Below are 24,036 nucleotides of genomic sequence, written 5' to 3' on the forward strand. Positions count from 1 at the left end.
CTTCATTGGTTTAAAGTCTGTTCTGTCTGAAGGAGACAGTTTTGAGCTTGCTGAACTCAAAGCATCTCAAAAGACCTTCAAGTATTACCAAGAGGTAAAATCCTTTCCTAGATTTCAGGCCTAAAAGAAAAATAGCATCTGGTTCAAAGGTTTAAGTCTATGGCAGTGGAAACTAAGTCACATATCCAGACTAGATGCAGAACTAGGGTTAGAAGTCGGGCTGTACTCCTAGTTTATGGTTCTTCCTGCTGCAAGAAGAGAGCATCTCTGGAACCATGAGTTAGCTTTCTAAGAGAATTTAGCCAACGCTTTTTCATCTGAGACTAACTTCAGTTTATTCAGCCCTTCTCAAGTCTAAACATAGGTTCTCTTAGCCTGTCAATGTAATGGTCTTTCATGATTTTAAATGCTGTTTGGGAGATTATGATCCTGTATCAATTATCTAGGTAAAAAGCAATCTACTCATTTAACCTTTTTTATTTTATTTTTTATGTTTTGACGGAGTCTCAAGTCTGTCACCCAGGCTGGAGTTCAGTGGTGCAATCTTTACTCACTGCAACCTCTGCCTCCCGGGTTCAATCAGTTCTCTGCCTTAGCCTCCTGAGTAGCTGGGATTACAAGCACCTGCCACCATACCTGGCCAATTTCTGTATTTTTAGTAGAGACGGGGTTTCACCATCTTGGCCAGGCTGGTCTTGAACTCCTGACCTCGTGATCCACCCACCTCGGCCTGCCAAAGTGCTGGGATTACAGGCATGAGCCACCGCGCCTGCCCTCATTTAACCCTTTTTATAGTGTGGAAGGCAGTTTCACAGGGGCAATGTACAATGCTTTTGGGAACCATCTGAAAGAACAGCTATTGAGTACTCCTCCTGACTTCACTTGTGCCCTTGAACTTCTAAAAGAAGTTAAGGAGGTGAGTAACCAACCTCCCATTTGTGGATGGGAAGTCCCTGGGCATCTCAGAACCTTGGATCATCAATGGATATTAATATCTTATGTAGCATACTTTTTTTTTTAACATGGCCTGCTACTTAAATAGATAGAATGGGGCAGCTTCCATTTTATTTATGTAAGATGAAACTTGACAGTTGGGTGATTACTATAAAAATATATAATTCAATTAAACTAATTCTTACTGAAACCCCACTATGGTCTGTGTGTTTCAGAAGCCCAAAGATGAATAGGACATCCCTTGCCCACAAGGAACTTACATGTTTGAGTCAAAAGGCTATTTCAAGTGACCCATGAAGATTCCAAATTTGCTATTTTATCCTCAGACTTTGGAGTAAAACTATCTAAAAATGTCCTTAACCTTTATTAAGAATAAATAATCTTATTTCCTTTATTGCCGGTGGCTCACGCTTGTAACCCCAGCACTTTGGGAGGCCGAGACAGGTGGATCACAAGGTCCAGAGATCAAGACCATCCTAGCCAACACAGTAAAACCCCATCTCTACTAAAAAAAGAATACAAAAAATTAGCCAGGCATGGTGGCAGGCGTCTGTAGTCCCAGCTACTCGGGAGGCTGAAGCAGGAGAATGGTGTGAACCAGGAGGCAGAGAGTGCAGTGAGCCGAGATATAGCCACTGAACTCCAGCCTTGGTGACAGAGTGAGACTCCATCAAAAAATAAGCAAGTAAATAAATAAATAATCTTATTTTCCTTCCATTAACTGCCCTTTTTGCCACTGACTACCTCATCTCCTTGTGGTGGTGTGTAATCATATTTCTTATATCCCACACATTTAAAATCACATTCTTGTTTTTATTCATATTTTTACCTCATTCTACCTAAAAAATAATAATGACTACTACTACAACTGATCCCAATTAAACCTTAAATGGTAATTGTCCTCTAAACAGAAAGAAACAATACACTCTAAGAAACTTAGACACTCAGTTTTCTGCCCACCCCCCCACCCCCCCCCCGCCCAGAAGACATAATCTGGGATGCCTTTGGCCTAAGAGTATAGTTCATTGGAGAAAGTTTGAGGTTCTAAACAGAACTTGGCTCCTTTGATTTCCTTTGTTGGGCAGACCTTGCTATCACTGCTATTACCATGGCAGAACCGCCTAAGAAATGAGATAGAAGAAGCTCTGGACACAGATCTCCTCAAGCAGGAAGCAGAACATGGAGCCCTGGATGTCCCTCATCTTTCTAACTACATTCTCAATTTGATGACTCTGCTATGTGCACCAGTTCGAGATGAAGCGATACAGAAACTAGAGGCCATAACAGATCCAGTACAGTTACTGAGGTGAGAGTCTAGATGTGCTGTCCCCCAAATCTGCCTTAGACCCTGTGCTGGAGAACTCTGAGCCAGATGCTGTGATATAGCCCCTGTCTTATCTAGCTCTTGACACTGTGCTGGAGAACTCTGAGCCAGATGCTGTGATATAGCCCCTGTCTTATCTAGCTCTTGTGTACTGACGACCTGACTAACACACCTTTTCTCCTTTCTGGATTATTGGCTTTTATTTTCCAAGGACAGTCTCCCAGGGTTCCTTTGATGATCTTTAGATCAGTTGGGTCTCCTTTATGTCATGATACTGTTAAGACATTAAGGTACAGTAATTCTTTCTCCTATAGATTGCAAATTGCCTTTTCCCAGATGTTGTCCTGTTTGTCCCAACTCAAACCTTGTGAGGGGACAGGAAAGAGGATTATCCGTGTTTCACAGCTAGAAGAACCAGGACCTGGAATAGTAAAATGATCTGCTCAATGAGTTAGAAATTCAGTCACCCACATCCCAGCTACCCACATATAATTGTTAACACCTTGGTGATTTTCCTTTCACTGACTACCCTTTTTTTTTTTAAGGTGACAAAATGATTACAGGCGAAAGACCTCTAATATGGTAGTTAAAGTGTCAGGAGGTATAACTGTCCTTAGTTTTGCCATCAAATCACTCTATGGCCTTGGGTCACTGGTCACAATACCGTTATTCATAAGTTGAAGTAGGACTATTTGTTTTTAAGGCTTTTTCTAACTCTCAGATACTCTGCTTTTATGGCTCCTTGCTTGGATTCCACCCTTCCACACTAGATTTCCTTTAATAGTGTAAATGTTCTGTTTCTCCCTATGGCAGGGGCATCTTCCGTGTTCTGGGCCTAATGAAAGTGGACATGGTGAACTATACCATCCAGAGCTTTCGACCCTATCTGCAGGAGCATTCCATCCAGTATGAACAAGCTAAATTCCAGGAACTCCTTGATAAACAGCCCAGTATGTTTAAAATTTAAGGGCAAGAGAGGGGAAATTCGACCTCAGGTCTGCCTTCTTATAGCAATAGAGGCTATTTTCTATTTCTTGAAAAGGAAGATTCTTCCTTGGGCAAGGGGTAGGGAGAGGGAGTGTTTCTCTAAGATCGAAAGATCTACAAAATCACTTCTTTATAGACCAGGAGTATGTCTCAAAGCTGTCCTCTTTAAGCCTTGGAATTTTACGATGCGTATTTCCTTCTCGTCATAGGTCTCCTCGATTATACCACAAAATGGCTAACCAAAGCAGCCACAGACATCACTACACCATGTCCGAGTTCTCCTGAGTCACCTAGCTCCTCTCGCAGCGTGGCGTGTTCACTTCCAAACGGGGCAGGTAACAACTCAGAGCCCCCGAGTCCAACAATGGTGCTATACCAAGGCTACCTGAACCTCCTCCTCTGGGATCCTGAAAACGAAGAATTCCCTGAGGTAGGGATGTGTGTTGGGGCATTGCCTTGTTCTATGCTATTCAGTGCCTCCATTGAAACCCTCCTCTTCTGATGGGCTGTCCTTCGCTCCCTCACCAGACTCTGCTGATGGACAGAACCCGGCTCCAGGAAATGGCGTTCCAGTTGCACCAGTTAACTGTCCTGGCCTCAGTCTTGCTAGTGGCCAGAAGCTTCTCTGGTGAAATTTTATTCAGCTCATCTGAATTTGTGGATAGACTGAAATGCATCACCAAGGCCCTAACTGAGGAATTTATCTCCAGGTAAGATTCGTAGATCTCTGTTAGAGGGGAAAATGTGTGGTATTTGGGACATAGGTAATATCAATACTATTATTGCTTATTCTTCATCACAAACCACACAAAGGCCCTTGGAAACGATCTGCAAAGATTTTGGTATCTTTGATAAGTTGTATTGAGGTTTGGGATACAGAAAATAAAACTTATTTTCCAAAGAGGAGAGTGTGGAAGCCAGTTTGCTGCAAATATGCCTTATGTGCTTGCTAAAAATGCATCATTATATACTTGATTGAATGACAGTGGATTTGTGCTATGTGTATCCAGAAGTTGATCAGTTGGTCAGTGATAGTGACCATTCACTGCATGTGGGGGCAGGGATATTATACCAAAGTAAAAGGAGGAGTTGGAAGTCCAGGCCTCTTAATTTATTTGCAATTTAATTGGTGGGGTAGGAGAAAAACCGTGAAAAATATCCAATAGAGTCTTAAAACAATATTTAAATACAGTTGATGGGACTGGAGAATGCTGAGTAGATCCAAGGATGGAACCGAGCCCTTGCCCAATTTACTTTGTTTTCATCGAAGTGGCGTATGGTGCTGTATGTTTGGATCAAGTGGTGCCTTGTGGGTAACAATGAGTGTATGTCATCTGCCCGGTGGCTAATGCTGTCTTCTGGTGGCAGAGAGCCGGAATTCTTCCTGGAATAGGCCTGGTTTGTGGTATGAGGCTCTCCGGACTTTGTCCCTCTGCCAGGCCCACTCTGCATTCTATCCCTCATTATCTAGGCCTGAAGAGACTATGCTGAGTGTGAGTGAACAGGTGTCTCAGGAAATCCATCAAGGCCTTAAGGACATGGGCCTCACTACTCTGAGCAGTGAAAACACAGCATCTCTCCTAGGCCAACTCCAGAACATCACCAAGAAAGAAAACTGCATTCGGAGCATTGTTGGTAAGAATCCCCATGGTCGTCGTGCAGAAAAGTGGCAAGAATGTGGGGGGTGCGGGGGTGGGTAGACCTTACCCTGAAAGTGAGTTACCTAACCATTTAAAAATGAAAAGGCATGATCATTTGGAAAGTTGTTCGCTTTAGTTTCCTCTTCTATAATGTGCATGGTTCAAATAGATCTTTTTCAATTTGGAGAATGCATGTATGGTTTGAAGGCAGCTCTGCACCCAAGATATGTCATTCACAGGTGTTGGATACTGTCACAGTAACCCTACGAATCATTCCTGGTATTTTCTTTTTTCTCTTCTTTTCTTTTCTTTTCTTTTTTTTTTTTTTTTTTTTTTTTGAGACAAAATCTCACTCTGTTGCCCAAGCTGGAGTGAAGTGGCACGATCTAGGCTCACTGTAACCTCAAACTTCCGAGTTCAAGCGATTCTACTGCCTCAGCCTCCCGAGTAGTTGGGACTACAGGCAGGTGCCACCATGCCTGGCTAATTTTTTTGTATTTTTAGTAGAGATGGGGGTTCACCATGTTGGCCAGGTTGGTCTCGAACTCCTGACCTCGTGATACGCCTGCCTCGCACTCCCAAAGTGCTGGGATTACATACGTGAGCCACCGCACCCAGCCCGTTCCAGGGCATATTCTAAATGTCGGTCAAGATATATGGAGAAACCCTTTCTCTATCCTCTGCTTTAAGCTACCATTTGGGCCCCTATGCCTCTCCATGGAAGTGCTGTTGAGTTAGGCTGTAGGGTATGTTCCATGCTGGAATGGAAGCAGCACACTTGGCCAGCTTGCTTTGAACTTTAGCATCGGATCGTAGCCTGGATTGGGTGTATGGGCCTGAACGTGGTGCACTGGTTGCAACATGTGTTGTTACTTTCAGGTACCGGGTCTACAGTCCTCTTATTAAGTTAAATGTGCACTAGGATCTCACGTCCAGCTACATAATCTTATGAACTCCCTAGAAATTTACTACCTCAGCATCTTTTGATCATGCACTGTCCTTTGGGAGCTTGATGGCATTCCACTCCCCCAAACAAACAAAAATCACATGTATACAGTTTACCCGAATGAGCGGAGAGGTCAGTGAATAACTCTGTTAACGCAAAACTTTGGTGAGCAGATAGAGCAAAGGCATTGTGAATTTCTTCTGAACCCTGTTTGTTCCTCTTTTCATTGTTTTCCCCTGCTCCCAGATCAGCGGATCCGTTTGTTTCTCAAATGCTGTTTGCTTCATGGCATGCAGGAGTCTCTGCTACACTTTCCTGGAGGCCTCATTCTCATTGAAAGGGAGTTGGCAGAACTGGGCTGGAAGTTTCTCAATCTGATGCATCATAATCAGCAGGTATTTGGCCCATACTATGCTGAGATCCTAAAAAACATCATCCATCCAGCTCAAGCACAAGAAACAGATGTGGAGCATAACTGATAGTGCTGGACCCCAGCCATGGCAACAGGGATCCAGGAGAGAGAGGTCAGCATGTTTCTGGGAGGACATCACCTGTGGTCAGTCGAACACTCAGCCCTCTTCCTTGCTACAGCCAGGACACAGGGATGCAGGGGTCAAGCATGTAAACACCAAATGGCCCAATCCCCTTCACTAATAAACTTCTGAGCTGCAAGAAAATTTCAGTTCCTCCTGTGTTCTAGCTAAAGTCAGGTTCTGCACCCTCATCCCCTAACTAGCTGAGTGAGAATCCAGTGGGCCCTCCGTTTTCCCTTCACTGGCTGATCATTCTTCAGTATGCTTGCCTGAGCTGGAATCTGGGCATCAGGTACTGGTAAGGGAAAATCCTGGGACTGTATAGAATAACGCCCCCTCAAAACTGGGAAGGAGCTAAGAGACCAAAGAATGACCCGGACAAGTTCAACTTGATAAGTAGATGAATTTATTGGGACTTACGTATGGGGCATTCCTGGGTGGCAGCAGGACAGCTCTGGGGATCTGCCCTGACACTCATCTGCAAGCTGATTTTAAGCTAATTTTCTGGCTCTTTGCCTTCCATATGCAATGAGACTCTTTTTCTTGGTATGTTTCCCAGTACGCCCTGGGATGTTTTGGTTCTCACGGACACCTCGGCTCCTAAGCTGGGCACCATGCATGGCCTTGGATCACCACCTGGCCTTCAGGGTTCAGGCAGCAGACATACAGCCTTAAGTAATCTGGTGGGGGAGGGGGAAACTCATTAACCTGCAGTCACTAGCATTATTTTCTCCAGTGAAAGCTCATTTCCTTGAGGGCTTTGAAAACTCTTTGTGAGATTATCCAGAGAATGAATATAAGGGCTTCTGGAAGTCAGAAATTCACTGAATTGCAGATGAAGAGAAGTCATAGAACTCCATTTCTAGCACCACATTTCCTTATAATTTTCAAGGATACAGCAATAGTAAGAGTTCCCAGCTCCTGTTCCAATGTCCGGTTTTAAACAGTATGAAAACTGGGGATTGGTTGAAAGTTGATATTGTGAATATCAACTTTGTGCCAACAAGCATTCAGCTAAGGACAGGTCTCAGCTTCCATGGGATTTCTGTTTCTTTCAAGTGATTCTAGGGGTCAGGCTTGGAATCTCTGATAATGACAGTAAACCGAAGCAATTAGGTCAGTGAGTGTCGTATCAAGTTCACTCCGATCCTATTTCTATAGCTGAATTAATCTTATCTTTCCACATCTCTAGGCTTAGAACATCTCATTCTTCTTGACAGAATCGATGTGCGTATTCAAGCGTGGGGCCGCTGCCATGCTTTTTCCCACTCCTAGTCTGGGACTCCAACTGCCAAGTTATGAATATGAGCTGACTTGGCAACACAAATGATAAATGTTCTTGGTCCACAAGGACTTGGGCTTGTTTTTAAAGACTGCAGAGGTTCATCCCATCATTCCCAGGCCAACTGCAGCAGACAAGCAGCAATCTAGAAAATTAGGTAAAAAATTAGGTTTGGATTTGGACTAGGTTTGGATTTAGAAGGGACAGGGAAAAATAGAAACTTACTTGTGGGATAGACCCAAACTGGGTGAAAAAAAAAATCATATCCTCATTATTTTGGCAGATGGAAGGAGCTGAGTACAATTTACTCAGCCCAAGAAAAGTAACAGATGAGATTGGAGTTCCGTTAGTCCCAGGGGAACCACCTGATTGATTTCCCTAGAGGGTGGATACCAGATGGGTGACATAGCTGGGTAAACAGAGTGCTACTTTTACTTTGGCTGGAGATAAGGCACACAGAAAAGCTGTGGAATGGATCACTCAAGTGTTCTAATCTTGTGACTAGATAATCTCAGGACAGAGACCACGGCAGATGAATGTTTTATAATTAATAAATAGGCAGTGAGCCCGGCCTAGTTAAATTATCTAATCTGATTAGACAATACTAGTACAATTTTTAAAAAATATATTAATTTTGGGAGCCAGATTATCTTACAGACAAGTGTGTTCTGAAGCGATCCCTGTGAAGATGACTGAGTAGTTGATGGATACTGACTTTCGGCTGCAGTGAAACTTTGCTTTATACTTTATAATTAAAATCTGACTTATTTTGATTTCTTGGAGATTTTGAGTTTATTGGTTCTCTTGTGCTTCCACATGGAGGAAATGGGAATCCTGATCCTAAACAAGGAAAGATAGCTCCACTCAATTCTGTTCACCATTTAGGGATGGATGGATGCACAGTTAGATAGGTGGAACATGCACATGGTTAAAAATGACATGCAGTACAGAGAAAATTTGGTTTCTTTCCCACCCCTGTATCTCATTTGTCCTACTTAGAGAAAACTATTTCCAGGTTTTTGTGTATACTTCTAAAGATATTCTGTGCATATGCAAGTATATATTATAATTACAACTAATATTTGTGAGTGTGTATGCGCCAGGCACTCTTTTAAGCACTCTACATATATTATTTCAATTATTCTTTAACAATTTATCTCCAATCTACTTTTCCAATTTTAGAACAATGTGGTACAGAAAGCTCTAATTGAGGGTGAGAACCTGTGTTTGTTTGTTTATATATTTATTTATTTATCTGGTCTTCTTTGAGTGAGTAAGGGAAAATCATTTCACTTTCTTGGGCTTTTTCTTTGTCTTCATCTATAAAATTCAATACTTGACTAAATTACTGATTTTGTTGTTCAATTCTATAGAGTTATTTGTCGAAAAATGAAATCTTTCCAGAAAGACCACGAATAAGAGAGATCAAAGCTAGGCAGCTTGAGTTGAAGTAGAGCTGGAAGAAGGAGTTTTGAGGACTGTTTCAAAACCACTGGACTAGATCATCTGTAGAGGTTCCTGTATTATTTTCTTCTTTTCTTATGGCTGTTGTAACAAACTACCCCCTGAACTTTGTGGCTTAAAATAACATACATTTATTCTTTTATCATCCTGAGTGTCAGAAGACCAAAATCAGTTTCAGTGGGTCAAAATCAGGAAGTCAGCAGGACCAGGCTCCCTCTGGTAGCTCTAACGGAGAATCCATTGCCTTGCCATTTTTAGCTTCTGAAGCTGTATTCTTTATTCCTTGGCAAGGCAATGGATTCTTCCCTGGAGCTTCCAGAGCTCCCATTCCTTTACCATCCAAGCCAGCATCATAGCGTCTTGTGTCAGTCACCACATTGCGTCCTTCTATGTGAAATGTCCCTCTCCTTCCTTCTTAATAAGGAAACGTTCTTACATTTAGCGCCAGGCAGGATAATCTCCCCACCTCAAGATCCTTAGTCACATTTGTAAAGTCCCTTTTGCCATATGAGGTGACAGTCAAGGGTTCCAGAGACTACAACATGGATATCTTTGGAGGCCATTATTTAGCTTACCACAGCCTACCCTCTAACTTCCCAAAATTCATGTTCATTCTACATGCAAAATATATTTGCCTCACCTCAATATCCCCAAAAGTCTTGACTCCAACTAGAGTTGAAAATCTCATCTGTAAATCATCTAAACCAGGTATGAGACAGACTCTGGGCATGATCCTTCTTGAGGCAAAATTTCTTTTCATCAGTGGCCCTGCGAGCTAGAAAAAAGGTTACCTCTTTTTTATTACAGTGGTGACACGGACATAGGATAATAGTTATAGACATTTCCCCTCCCAACGGGAAAAAAATGAAAGCAAGCAAAAAGTTACGAGCTCCAAACCAACTTGAAATCCAATCAGGTAAACTCGTTTAGGTTTCAAGGCCTGGGAATATTCCTCCGTGGCTAGAGGTTCTGCCCTCTTTTTTTTTTTTTTTTTTTAAATTTATTTATTATTATTATACTTTAAGTTGTAGGGTACATGTGCATAACGTGCAGGTTTGCTACATATGTATACTTGTGCCATGTTGCTGTGCTGCACCCATCAACTCGTCATTTACATCAGGTATAACTCCCAATGCAATCCCTCCCCCCTCCCCCCTCCCCATGATAGGCCCCGGTGTGTGATGTTCCCCTTCCTGAGTCCGAGTGATCTCATTGTTCAGTTCCCACCTATGAGTGAGAACATGCGGTGTTTGGTTTTCTGTTCTTGTGATAGTTTGCTAAGAATGATGGATTCCAGCTGCATCCAAGTCCCTACAAAGGACTCAAACTCATCCTTTTTTATGGCTGCATAGTATTCCATGGTGTATATGTGCCACATTTTCTTAATCCAATCTGTCACTGATGGACATTTGGGTTGATTCCAAGTCTTTGCTATTGTGAATAGTGCTGCAATAAACATACGTGTGCATGTGTCTTTATAGCAGCATAATTTATAATCCTTTGGGTATATACCCAGTAATGGGATGGCTGGGTCATATGGTACATCTAGTTCTAGATCCTTGAGGAATCGCCATACTGTTTTCCATAATGGTTGAACTAGTTTACAATCCCACCAACAGTGTAAAAGTGTTCCTATTTCTCCACATCCTCTCCAGCACCTGTTGTTTCCTGACTTTTTAATGATTGCCATTCTAACTGGTGTGAGATGGTATCTCATTGTGGTTTTGATTTGCATTTCTCTGATGGCCAGTGATGATGAGCATTTTTTCATGTGTCTGTTGGCTGTATGAATGTCTTCTTTTGAGAAATGTCTGTTCATATCCTTTGCCCACTTTTTGATGGGGTTGTTTGTTTTTTTCTTGTAAATTTGTTTGAGTTCTTTGTAGGTTCTGGATATTAGCCCTTTGTCAGATGAGTAGATTGCAAAAATTTTCTCCCATTCTGTAGGTTGCCTGTTCACTCTGATGGTAGTTTCTTTTGCTGTGCAGAAGCTCTTTAGTTTAATGAGATCCCATTTGTCAATTTTGGCTTTTGCTGTCGTTGCTTTTGGTGTTTTAGACATGAAGTCTTTGACCATGCCTATGTCCTGAATGGTACTACCTAGGTTTTCCTCTAGGATTTTTATGGTATTAGGTCTAACATTTAAGTCTCTAATCCATCTTGAATTAATTTTCGTATAAGGAGTAAGGAAAGGATCCAGTTTCAGCTTTCTACTTACGGCTAGCCAATTTTCCCAGCACCATTTATTAAATAGGGAATCCTTTCCCCATTTCTTGTTTCTCTCAGGTTTGTCAAAATCAAATGGCCGTAGATGTGTGGTATTATTTCTGAGGACTCTGTTCTGTTCCATTGGTCTATATCTCTGTTTTGGTACCAGTACCATGCTGTTTTGGTTACTGTAGCCTTGTAGTATAGTTTGAAGTCAGGTAGCGTGATGCCTCCAGCTTTGTTCTTTTGACTTAGGATTGTCTTGGAGATGCGGGCTCTTTTTTGGTTCCATATGAACTTTAAAGCAGTTTTTTCCAATTCTGTGAAGAAACTCGTTGGTAGCTTGATGGGGATGGCACTGAATCTATAAATTACCTTGGGCAGTATGGCCATTTTCACGATATTGATTCTTCCTATCCGTGAGCATGGTATGTTCTTCCATTTGTTTGTGTCCTCTTTTATTTCACTGAGCAGTGGTTTGTAGTTCTCCTTGAAGAGGTCCTTTACATCCCTTGTCAGTTGGATTCCTAGGTATTTTATTCTCTTTGAAGCAATTGTGAATGGAAGTTCATTCCTGATTTGGCTCTCTGTTTGTCTGTTACTGGTGTATAAGAATGCTTGTGATTCTTGCACATTAATTTTGTATCCTGAGACTTTGCTGAAGTTGCTTATCAGCTTAAGGAGATTTTGGGCTGAGACAATGGGGTTTTCTAAATATACAATCATGTCATCTGCAAACAGGGACAATTTGACTTCTTCTTTTCCTAACTGAATACCTTTGATTTCTTTCTCTTGCCTGATTGCCCTAGCCAGAACTTCCAACACTATGTTGAATAGGAGTGGTGAGAGAGGGCATCCCTGTCTTGTGCCAGTTTTCAAAGGGAATTTTTCCAGTTTTTGCCCATTCAGTATGATATTGGCTGTGGGTTTGTCATAAATAGCTCTTATTATTTTGAGGTACGTTCCATCAATACCGAATTTATTGAGCGTTTGTAGCATGAAGGGCTGTTGAATTTTGTCAAAAGCCTTTTCTGCATCAATTGAGATAATCATGTGGTTCTTGTCTTTGGTTCTGTTTATATGCTGGATTATGTTTATTGATTTGCAAATGTTGAACCAGCCTTGCATCCCAGGGATGAAGCCCACTTGATCATGGTGGATAAGCTTTTTGATGTGTTGCTGAATCCGGTTTGCCAGTACTTTATTGAAGATTTTTGCATCGATGTTCATCAGGGATATTGGTCTAAAATTCTCTTTTTTTGTTGTGTCTCTGCCAGGCTTTGGTATCAGGATGATGTTGGCCTCATAAAATGAGTTAGGGAGGATTCCCTCTTTTTCTATTGATTGGAATAGTTTCAGAAGGAATGGTACCAACTCCTCCTTGTACCTCTGGTAGAATTCAGCTGTGAATCCATCTGGTCCTGGACTTTTTTTGGTTGGTAGGCTATTAATTGTTGCCTCAATTTCAGAGCCTGCTATTGGTCTATTCAGGGATTCAACTTCTTCCTGGTTTAGTCTTGGAAGAGTGTAAGTGTCCAGGAAATTATCCATTTCTTCTAGATTTTCCAGTTTATTTGCGTAGAGGTGTTTATAGTATTCTCTGATGGTAGTTTGTATTTCTGTGGGGTCGGTGGTGATATCCCCTTTATCATTTTTAATTGCGTCGATTTGATTCTTCTCTCTTTTCTTCTTTATTAGTCTTGCTAGTGGTCTGTCAATTTTGTTGATCTTTTCAAAAAACCAACTCCTGGATTCGTTGATTTTTTGGAGGGTTTTTTGTGTCTCTATCTCCTTCAGTTCTGCTCTGATCTTAGTTATTTCTTGCCTTCTGCTAGCTTTCGAATGTGTTTGCTCTTGCTTCTCTAGTTCTTTTAATTGCGATGTTAGAGTGTCAATTTTAGATCTTTCCTGCTTTCTCTTGTGGGCATTTAGTGCTATAAATTTCCCTCTACACACTGCTTTAAATGTGTCCCAGAGATTCTGGTATGTTGTATCTTTGTTCTCATTGGTTTCAAAGAACATCTTTATTTCTGCCTTCATTTCGTTATGTACCCAGTAGTCATTCAGGAGCAGGTTGTTCAGTTTCCATGTAGTTGAGCGGTTTTGATTGAGTTTCTTAGTCCTGAGTTCTAGTTTGATTGCACTGTGGTCTGAGAGACAGTTTGTTATAATTTCTGTTCTTGTACATTTGCTGAGGAGTGCTTTACTTCCAATTACGTGGTCAATTTTGGAGTAAGTATGATGTGGTGCTGAGAAGAATGTATATTCTGTTGATTTGGGGTCGAGAGTTCTATAGATGTCTATTAGGTCTGCTTGCTGCAGAGATGAGTTCAATTCCTGGATATCCTTGTTAACTTTCTGTCTCGTTGATCTGTCTAATGTTGACAGTGGAGTGTTGAAGTCTCCCATTATTATTGTATGGGAGTCTAAGTCTCTTTGTAAGTCTCTAAGGACTTGCTTTATGAATCTGGGTGCTCCTGTATTGGGTGCATATATATTTAGGATAGTTAGCTCTTCCTGTTGAATTGATCCCTTTACCATTATGTAATGGCCTTCTTTGTCTCTTTTGATCTTTGATGGTTTAAAGTCTGTTTTATCAGAGACTAGTATTGCAACCCCTGCTTTTTTTTGTTCTCCATTTGCTTGGTAAATCTTCCTCCATCCCTTTATTTTGAGCCTATGTATGTCTCTGCGTGTGAGATGGGTCTCCTGAATACAGCAGACTGATGGGTCTTGACTCTTTATCCAGTTTGCCAGTCTGTGTCTTTTAATTGGAGCATTTAGTCCATTTACATTTAAGGTTAAGATTGTTATGTGTGAACTTGATCCTGCCATTATGATATTAACTGGTTATTTTGCTCGTTAGTTGATGCAGTTTCTTCCTAGCCTCAATGGTCTTTACATTTTGGCATATTTTTGCAATGGCTGGTACCGGTTGTTCCTTTCCATGTTGAGTGCTTCCTTCAGGGTCTCTTGTAAGGCAGGCCTAGTGGTGACAAAATCTCTAAGCATTTGCTTATCTGTAAAGGATTTTATTTCTCCTTCACTTATGAAACTTAGTTTGGCTGGATATGAAATTCTGGGTTTAAAATTCTTTTCTTTAAGAATGTTGAATATTGGCCCCCACTCTCTTCTGGCTTGTAGAGTTTCTGCTGAGAGATCTGCTGTTAGTCTGATGGGCTTCCCTTTGTGGGTAACCCGACCTTTCTCTCTGGCTGCCCTTAAGATTTTTTCCTTCATTTCAACTTTGGTGAATCTGGCAATTATGTGTCTTGGAGTTGCTCTTCTCGAGGAGTATCTTTGTGGCGTTCTCTGTATTTCCTGGATTTGAATGTTGGCCTGCCCTACTAGGTTGGGGAAGTTCTCCTGGATGATATCCTGAAGAGTGTTTTCCAACTTGGTTCCATTTTCCCCCTCACTTTCAGGCACCCCAATCAGACGTAGATTTGGTCTTTTTACATAATCCCATACTTCTTGCAGGCTTTGTTCATTTCTTTTTCTTCTTTTTTCTTTTGGTTTCTCTTCTCACTTCATTTCATTCATTTGATCCTCAATCGCTGATACTCTTTCTTCCAGTTGATCGAGTCGGTTACTGAAGCTTGTGCATTTGTCACGTATTTCTCGTGTCATGGTTTTCATCTCTTTCATTTCGTTTAGGACCTTCTCTGCATTAATTACTCTAGCCATCAATTCTTCCACTTTTTTTTTCAAGATTTTTAGTTTCTTTGCGCTGGGTACGTAATTCCTCCTTTAGCTCTGAGAAATTTGATGGACTGAAGCCTTCTTCTCTCATCTCGTCAAAGTCATTCTCCGTCCAGCTTTGATCCGTTGCTGGCGATGAGCTGCGCTCCTTTGCCGGGGGAGATGTGCTCTTATTTTTGAATTTCCAGCTTTTCTGCCCTGCTTTTTCCCCATCTTTGTGGTTTTATCTGCCTCTGGTCTTTGATGATGGTGATGTACTGATGGGGTTTTGGTGTAGGTGTCCTTCCTGTTTGATAGTTTTCCTTCTAACAGTCAGGACCCTCAGCTGTAGGTCTGTTGGAGATTGCTTGAGGTCCACTCCAGACCCTGTTTGCCTGGGTATCAGCAGCAGAGGCTGCAGAAGATAGAATATTTCTGAACAGCGAGTGTACCTGTCTGCTTCTTGCTTTGGAAGCTTCCTCTCAGGGGTGTACTCCTCCCTGTGAGGTGTGGGGTGTCAGACTGCCCCTAGTGGGGGATGTCTCCCAGTTAGGCTACTCAGGGGTCAGGGACCCACTTGAGCAGGGAGTCTGTCCCTTCTCAGATCTCAACCTCCGTGTTGGGAGATCCACTGCTCTCTTCAAAGCTGTCAGACAGAGTCGTTTGCGTCTGCAGAGGTGTCTGCTGCGTTTGTTTAGTTTACTGTGCCCTGTCCCCAGAGGTGGAGTCTACAGAGACAGGCAGGTTTCCTTGAGCTGCTGTGAGCTCCACCCAGTTCGAGCTTCCCAGCAGCTTTGTTTACCTACTTAAGCCTCAGCAATGGCGGGCGCCCCTCCCCCAGCCTCGCTGCTGCCTTGCCGGTAGATCACAGACTGCTGTGCTAGCAATGAGGGAGGCTCCGTGGGTGTGGGACCCTCCCGGCCAGGTGTGGGATATGATCTCCTGGTGTGCCTGTTTGCTTAAAGCGCAGTATTGGGGTGGGAGTTACCCGATTTTCCAGGTGTTGTGTGTCTCAGTTCCCCTGGCTAGGAAAAGGGACTCCCTTCCCCCTTGCGCTTCCCAGGTGAGGCAATGCCTCGCCCTGCTTCAGCTCTCGCTGGTCGGGCTGCAGCAGCTGACCAGCACCCATCGTCTGGCACTCCCCAGTGAGATGAACCCAGTACCTCAGTTGAAAATGCAGAAATCACCGGTCTTCTGTGTCGCTCGCGCTGGGAGTTGGAGACTGGAGCTGCTCCTATTCGGCCATCTTGCTCCGCCCCCACATTTGTCTCTTCGAGGTTCTGCCCTCTATGCCTGAGGTTCCATCCTTTAAGTGAACAGAGCCAGGCTCTGTCCTCAGAGTCATCTTTTTTTGTTTTTGTTTTTGTTTTTGTTTTGAAGAGTAATACATGTTTGCAGCAGAATACTTTTATCTGCCTGTTTCTTGCCTGTAGAATTTTGGAAGTCCAACAGCCTTCTTTTATTTCATCCTCTCTCTGTCACTTTCAGTTCAAGTTGGCAGTGTTTCTGCTGGCATGGCATTCTTTGAAAACCTCATGGGTCTACTCTATGTGTTGAGGATTCTCTCCACTGGACAAGAGGTTACTTGACAGATCTTTCCTGGATAATCTTATCTCTATTCCTGGATTCTGCTGAGAAGATCGAGGGGACCCACGAGTCACATGCATGATTTAATTGAGCCCTGCGAATATTCTGATCTTTTCATCCTTTCAATGCTTTAGCAAAAGATTTTCCAGCCATATCCTTGGCTTTCTTCTTACTGCATGTTTTCCTGAGAGTCAATCTCCCAATTTTAGCATTTTGTGCAGTCTGAATAGGCTGAGAATTTCCCACATCTTAAAGTCTTGGTTCCTTTTTGCTTAACAGCTCTCATCCCTCAATTTCTCCTTTTATTCTTGTATTATGCTATAAGCACCACTAAGAAACAAGACCACAGCTTCAACATGTTACTGGGAAATCTACTCAAATAAATATTCGGGTTCATCCCTTTTAAGTTCTGCTTTCCACACAAATGTAAGGCACAATTGAGCTGAGCTTTCTGCCCCGATGTGACAAGAATACCCTGTCTCCCAGTTTCCAAAAACATGTTTCTTCTTTCTGAGCCCTCAACAGCAGTGCCTTTTATCATCCATATTTCTACCAACAGTTCTGTGATAATTTAGGTATTCTCTAAGACAATATAGGCTTTCTTTGCTGCACGAGTCACTCCCTTGTGCTACATTCTTTATTGGGATATAATTCACACAACAAAAGTTTCCTATTTTAGAAGATACAATTCAGTTTTTTTTTTCAGTGTGCTCACTGTGTTGTGTGCGATCATTCCCATAATCTATTTTGATAACATTCCCATCATCCTAAAAAGAAATCCTGTACCTATTAGCAGATCCCTGCCCTAACCCCCAGTAGTTACTAATCTACATTATCAGGGGCTCCTCTGTGAGCGGTATTCCTTGTGGCCTCACAGTGGCTTAGTCCTGGGATAAGTCCAGCAAGGGAGGGGAGCAAAGCAATGCACTGTGGCTGACCACTGTCTACCTGGTGCCAGAGTGGTGGCTGCCCCCCCAAGGCAAAGACCTTGGCAGCAGAGAAAGTAGTTAAGAAGGAAGTTTTTTTTTTTTTGGAGGGGCAAAGTCTCTAGAAGTATGGGAAGACCCCCTCTGCATGCAGTCCCATGTAAAGACCTCAAATCCCAAGGCTAGAGAGGAGGTAGAGAGCCTTGGGGACTGGAATCTATGTATTTCCAATTTCCTTATGCCAACTTGAAGCTTAAAGACTGGTTTGGAAGATTTTGTTTCAGTTTCCCAGCTGCAAAATCTTCCATCGGCCTGGACTTCTGGGCCTTTAGGGTAGCTGATCGGCCACCTTAAATGCCCGCCCCAAAGTCAGGATGGTCTCCTGTGTGAGATCCTGGGAGGAAACAGATTACAACCGAAATAATTTGGGGGTTTAGGGGCTGTTTCTTCTCTTTCTAATGCCTGTCCTGTGTCACCATGCCCCTACGCAGAGCACCAGCACAGGCATAATCTGGACCAGAGAGATTATTATACTGGCAATGTGAGCTACAGTTACACAGTCTGTAACTAAGTTGCCCCATTTAGTCTTCAAAAGAAGCCTCTGAGATTGGTTGCACTATATCCCAGTTTTTACAGCTGAGGAACTAGGCACAGTGAAAGTTGTACAAGATCATACAGCTAGTGAGTGTCTGAGCCCAGAATCAAACGGAGGCAGTCTGTTACCAGAGCCTCTGCTCCTAAACACCCCACTGCCACCAGGCAGGTGGTAAGATTTGGGACACACATAAGATTCCAATGACGTTGGGAGTGCCAAGAGTTGTCTGGGATCCAGAGCCACACATATTTTGGAAAACATCATTTTCTCTTGACACTTAACAGCAACATCCACCCTGGTACTGAGAGGGCAACAGGGAGCTCTGTAAAAGGTGGATTAGCTTGCTGGAGCTGCCATAATAAAGTATACAAACTGGGTGGCTTAAACAACAAACATGCATTTTCTCACAGTTGTGGAGGCTAGACATCTGTGTCAGCGACGGTGGTTCCTTCTGAGAGCTAAGAGGGAAGGATCTGTTCCAGGCCTCTCTTCTTGACTTAGAGATGGCTGTGTTCTCCCTATGTCTGTTCACATTATTTTCACTTTGTGCATGTCTTGTACAAATTTACCCCCTTTTATAAGGACGCCAGTATGACCTCATCTTAAAATCTGTTGCCCAGGAGAGCATAGGCGCCCCAAAGAAGAAAATTGGGAGAATGTCACATAAAGTATTAGACCGAAGGTTTGGTAAATAGGGCCTCCATGTCGACAAAGGAGGAAGGCTGGGCAAAATGCAGACCTTGCCTGACCTAGGAGAACCTGTCACTGAAGTGTTGGGCAAGCCCCTTCCTTCCTCTGTGCTTTAATGTCACCAATTGTTATGTACGGAATTATGGTCCCCCAAAAATCACACGTTGAAAGCTTAACCCCCAGTGCCTCACGATGTGATTGTATTTGAAGGCAGGACCTCTAACAAGGTATTTCTGTTAAATCGAGGCCACTGGTGTGTGCTTTCATCCAATCTAACGGGTGTCCTTGTAAAATGTGGCGGTTAGGACATATAGTATTAGAGATACTAGGGATGCACTCACACAGAGGGACTACCATGCGAAGAGGCAGCAAAGCGGCAGCCATCTGCAAATGAAGGTGGGAGGCCTCAGAAGAAACCAAGCCTACCAATACCTTGATCTTGGACTTCTGGTTTCTGGAACTGTGAAATAATTAGTTTCTGTTGTTTAAGCCACCTAGTCTGTGCTATTTTGTTATGGTACCCCTAGCAAACTAATACACCACTGAATACAGAGGAATTAGACTGAGTGATAGCGAAGACTTCATGTACACATCAAGCAATTGCTAAGTACGAAGAAGGTACTGGCAGAGCGCTGTTGATGAGTCCAGCCTACAGATCTCCTGCTCAACAGTGACATTCTCCTGGGGGGCAAGCAGTGTCCTGGGATTCCCTGACTACTGGTTTCCCTCAGGGCGTGCCTATATCACCTCCCTCCTCAACCCCTAGAAAGTGCGCCCTCTCACCACTACATCACCAGCTTTCCTTCATGCAGGTTAGGGTGCTGAAACACCCAGACACTGCTTCTCCCCATTTTATTTTATTTTGGTGTGGGTGAGGAACAGTGATCTAGGTTTGAGGTTTCTGCTCTTGGATATGGCCATTGAAGTGGTGAAGGGTTTACATCCAACCACTGGCTTTCTTTAGCAGGGGGGTTACAGGAGGTTGGGATCTCAAGAAGTGCTGCATGGAGGGGAATTCTGAGATCATTAAGGGAATGATGCCATTAAAGTCTCATGAGCAGACAACTAGGACTAATGGAATCCATATTTGCAAAGATCAGCAGCAATTATGCACTAGGGCTGAGGGCAGGTGCTATAAGCAGGGACTCCAAGGGTAAGGATATCAGTTCAGAGGCAAGTTCTGGGACAGACTCTTAGGAGTGCAGAGTAATAACAGGAGCCAGAGGTATTCTGAGGGAAGGCACACAAGTTAGTTGGAGATAAGGGATGGAAAAGGGCCTGAAGGCTACTCTCCTCAGGAGTTTCTACTGCTGCTTCTGGGCTCATTCCTCACGGAGGCTCCCTGTGAGAAGCACCCCTTGTTGGAGGTGTTTAGGAACTTGATGCCTTCGTACGTGATGGGCAGGAAGAGAAGCAACATATGGGGAATAATGCCTCCTCTCAGAGCTAAGCCCTCATGAACTCCATAATCCAGGCCTCCCTGCCACCATATCCCTAAGCAGAGTGCTCCAGGGCCCGGCGACACGAGCAGAGCAGCTGTAGCTGGACCCTCCTGGCTGTGGCTGCCGTTTGCTGCCCTCCATCCTAATCAGCCCTTACTTATACCTCACACTCCTCACCATACCACAGATAATCTACCCGCAGCTTGGTACAGGCATCTGCAGTGGACGCTGTCCCCCACAGATTGTTTTGACCAGCGTGGAGCCCAGATACTGTGGAAACAAGGAGTGATGAGGCTTAAGAAACTCTGCATCACCACCCCTGGGTGGCTAGCCAATTCAGGACCATGCCTCTGGCAGTGTTCTCTGGCCAAAAGATCACCAGGAGCATACCTGGAGCCAAACAAACGTGGGCTTTTGACTCATTGCAGTGAGGGAGAACCAGGGAGACCCATGGGGGATCTCCCAATAAGAGGGTGTTAGGGATGACTTATTTTAGGATTTGGGCTTGTGTTTATTGACTTTTGTCGGGGGCTTAAGGAAGTCAAGATTTGCTCTGGATTGGATTGCTCTTAGGAAGTGGGGATAAATCTAGAAAAACGAGGAGAAATGACAGGGTGCAACTTAAGAGACTGGCCACGGCCCGCCGCACTCACTCTCGCTCATCCCCTCTTCTGGAGGCTTTAGCTGCCGTGTTGTGAGGACATTCAAGCAGTTTTTGGCGCGGCCTACGTGGCAAAGAACATAGGTCACATATGTCGAAGTCAGAGCAAGTCTGAACAGTGTTTGTTAGTTGTTTGTTTCAATTCCCTAAATATTCAGACAGATCTTTGCCTGAAAGGTTTAATTATAACTCCGTCAGCTAAAGAGGCCTATAGAGCAACAATCGTCTTCAGTTTTTCACAATTAAATGGCACCTGCATCTTCAGGCAGAAGAGCCAGTGGCTCATTTTCCAGAATTCAAGGTAGAGCATGTGGAAATGTTAACAGCTTTAACAAACCTCATCATCTAAGTGCCAGGCCCTAGTCTAAAGTGCCAGCACTAGTCTAATTTCCCAGCCCACTCTTCTCTCCTGAGCCCCCAAACTCTTATTTACAGCTTCGTGTGGCACAGGGTGAGTGGTAGTACCCACCACCTCATGCAGGCTGTGATCTGTAAAATGTATGACAACTAGGGCCCTCCAACACATATCTGGACCCCTATGAATACACCTCCACCTTCACTGAGCATGAACTCCCTTGTCTCTCATGTCTGCCTGTCCATCTGTGACTTTGTGTGTCTGCAGGGGAGGCACAAACTAAGTATCTTCGTGCAGTGACAGGAGCTTTAGTTTCAGCGAGTGCAGAGCAGGGTCAGTTTGCACGCAAGGAGATAAAGCTGTGGCCATTACTGACTACAAACTCCACTGGGCCCTAAGTATGGAGTAAACTGCAAATTCAGAAACGTCACCAGGGAAGAGGTTTGTGAGGCTAGAGGCTCTGGTGTAAAGGAATACACAAGTATGGAGCCGTGTCTGCATGTCTGAGGATGAGCTTCTCTATGGGGCCTTCCACACAGAATTTCTCATCAGCACACTGGGAAAATTTTTAACCCCTAACCCTTAGCAGCAGGGTCAATAGGGAGCAGGGATATTGACCATAAGGAGAAATTCAAAAGGGGCCCCATGTTATGCTGGCTCCTCATCAGCTCCCTGGGGCTCTCTCTACACCAAGGGCATAAACATTTTAAATTTCATGCAAATAGTATGAACATCTTAAATTTCAATGGATTCTGCCAAGTGAAACTTAAAATTTTGACATGAAAACCCACAGTACATAAGAAGAGCCTGTTTCCTGACACCCTTCCCATCGGGAAAAAAGAAAGTCTATTCGATGTCCCAGCCTTCGCACTTCTGAAAATTTGTCTTTTCATTTAGTACATTATCTCAAGTTTTGCATTACAACTTCTGTAGTTACTGTAACTGGGAACATTTTCATGGCATTTTATTTGGCATATTTGTTGCTCTTCATGATAATTCTAGGTTGACATCATTTTCTTATTCCTCTATAAAGTTATTTCTGTATCAAGGATGTTAATGTCTCATCTGAGATATATTTGCCAAGTTGTCTTCCCAATTATTTCATATATCTTTTACTTTTTTTGCAAGTAGTTTATTTTTTAATTATAATAGATTTTTATGATTAAAGAAGTAATATGGGTTTCGTGTTTAAAAAGTTAATGAAGAATACCTGGAGGTCTTAGAACTTCAGCCTCTGGATTGATCAGTGTTAAAGAGCAGCCCCAGCAGGCAAGTTATTAATCAGCTCTAACTTTTCCCCTCCTTGTAGGTAGGACAGTGGTAATACCTATTGTGAAAGGTTTCACGACGATTGAAGGAGATCACGTAACAAGTTTTATCCACAAAGAAGCAGATTGGTGACTTTATATATGTCTCTTGGCTCTTCCACAAGCCCAAACTTGGGCTTGTCCCTGCACACTACAGCTTCTCGGGAACCAGCCACGTGGTGATTATTGCTGAGTAGGGTGTTGATCATGACTTTTCTTTTCTTATGTATAATTCATTTATTTCCAGACTGCAGAAAATATTTCACTATCTCAATAAAAATCACATTTCTGCCATCTTTGCTGTGACCCCAACCCTGTAATAGCCACTAGCTCCCTCAGCCGAGTGTGTAAGGGAGGGGAGGCATAAACTGAGTGTCTTAGTGCAGTGACAGGGGCTTTAGTTTCAGCGAGTGCAGAGGAGGGTCACTATGATAGTCGTGTGTGTCACAATAAAGAAGAGAATTGCTGAGTAAGGAGATTTCATCATGATTGCATTTTACTTTCTTTCAGCATTTGTGAATGAAAAAAACATTTAGTAAGTATTGTTTTATTTTTCCAAATAATTTTCACTGAAGAAAACTTAGAAATCGGAGGTCACTGACCACTGATGTCAAGAAAGCTACATGGGGTGTGGTGTATGCGTACACACACACACACACACACACACACACACACACACATATGTGTGTGGTGGGACATAAATACTCTGTGTGTGTGTTATCTTTTCATATCCAGAAATATATTTACACAACATTTTTGTGATGAAATTCGTATCCCAGAATGTATCACAAAATTACAAAAATTGTATGTCAGTTACTCTGGATGATTTCAAAATTAATACATTTGTTCTAAACGTAAATGAAATGGAAAAATACGTCCTTATTAGATAAATTTTCTTGTATCTTCCTTTCACCCTGTTAAATTTAATAAGCAGGTATTCACTGGCCGGAGTCTGTTTTCCTACTTTGACTTCCTAGGTAACAAACTGCAACCTAACTTAGTTTGTAAACAAATTGAAAACCGAACTAGGAGTATAACGAACAACAGAATCTTAGCCAATCACAGGAGGCTCAGCTTCAGCTCATCACAGGCTGCCAACTGATTAGACCACGTCCAAATAAAGCAGATGCCTAGCTGTAACCAATCAAGTTATTTCTGTACTTTGCTTCTATGTTCTGTCTGTAAATACTGCTCAAGTTGGGGAGCAGAACTCACGGAACCACTTCTGGCACTGACTGATCCCTGATGTGTAAATTGTTCTTTGCTCAAACTTTGTTAAACGTAATTTGCCTGAAGCTTTTCTTTTAACAATCATTTTGCACAACAAGATGTCTGCTCTTGGTAATTTAGGTTTTATTTTCTAGATATATTTCCATGTGTATAATATTGTAAAGCTAGTTTTATAGGGGCATATATACTCTTCAAAGTCTGGTTCACTATATATGCACACACTA

At 42.9% G+C, this 24,036-nt stretch overlaps 1 protein-coding gene across 3 annotated transcripts; it reads left to right on the plus strand.

Annotated features, from left to right (window-relative positions):
* The first annotated feature begins 820 nt into the window (after positions 1-820).
* Positions 821-23,726, plus strand: LOC704815 (T-complex protein 11-like X-linked protein 2). Of its 3 annotated transcripts, XM_077989223.1 has the most exons (8): positions 821-916; positions 2,040-2,260; positions 3,092-3,228; positions 3,475-3,695; positions 3,794-3,975; positions 4,737-4,900; positions 6,098-6,246; positions 22,585-23,726. In XM_077989223.1, exons 1-8 carry the CDS (start codon positions 821-823, stop codon positions 22,597-22,599), a joined length of 1,185 nt encoding a protein of 394 aa, XP_077845349.1. In that variant the 3' UTR covers positions 22,600-23,726. The 3 variants fall into 3 exon arrangements, with proteins under 3 accessions (XP_077845349.1, XP_077845347.1, XP_077845348.1); XM_077989221.1 differs by lacking the exon at positions 22,585-23,726 and having other exon boundaries at positions 6,098-6,462; XM_077989222.1 differs by lacking the exon at positions 22,585-23,726 and having other exon boundaries at positions 2,070-2,260; positions 6,098-6,462.
* Positions 23,727-24,036: the final 310 nt, after the last annotated feature.

Source organism: Macaca mulatta, chromosome X (genome assembly GCF_049350105.2).
Source record: "Macaca mulatta isolate MMU2019108-1 chromosome X, T2T-MMU8v2.0, whole genome shotgun sequence".
NCBI lineage: Eukaryota > Metazoa > Chordata > Mammalia > Primates > Cercopithecidae > Macaca > Macaca mulatta.

Coding starts and splice junctions, on each gene's coding strand:
- LOC704815 (XM_077989221.1), top strand. CDS start 821: ATGTACAATGCTTTTGGGAACCATCTGAAAGAACAGCTATTGAGTACT. Junction 3,229..3,474: donor ACTCCTTGATAAACAGCCCA/GTATGTTTAAAA, acceptor TTCTCGTCATAG/GTCTCCTCGATTATACCACA. Junction 4,901..6,097: donor CTGCATTCGGAGCATTGTTG/GTAAGAATCCCC, acceptor CCCTGCTCCCAG/ATCAGCGGATCCGTTTGTTT.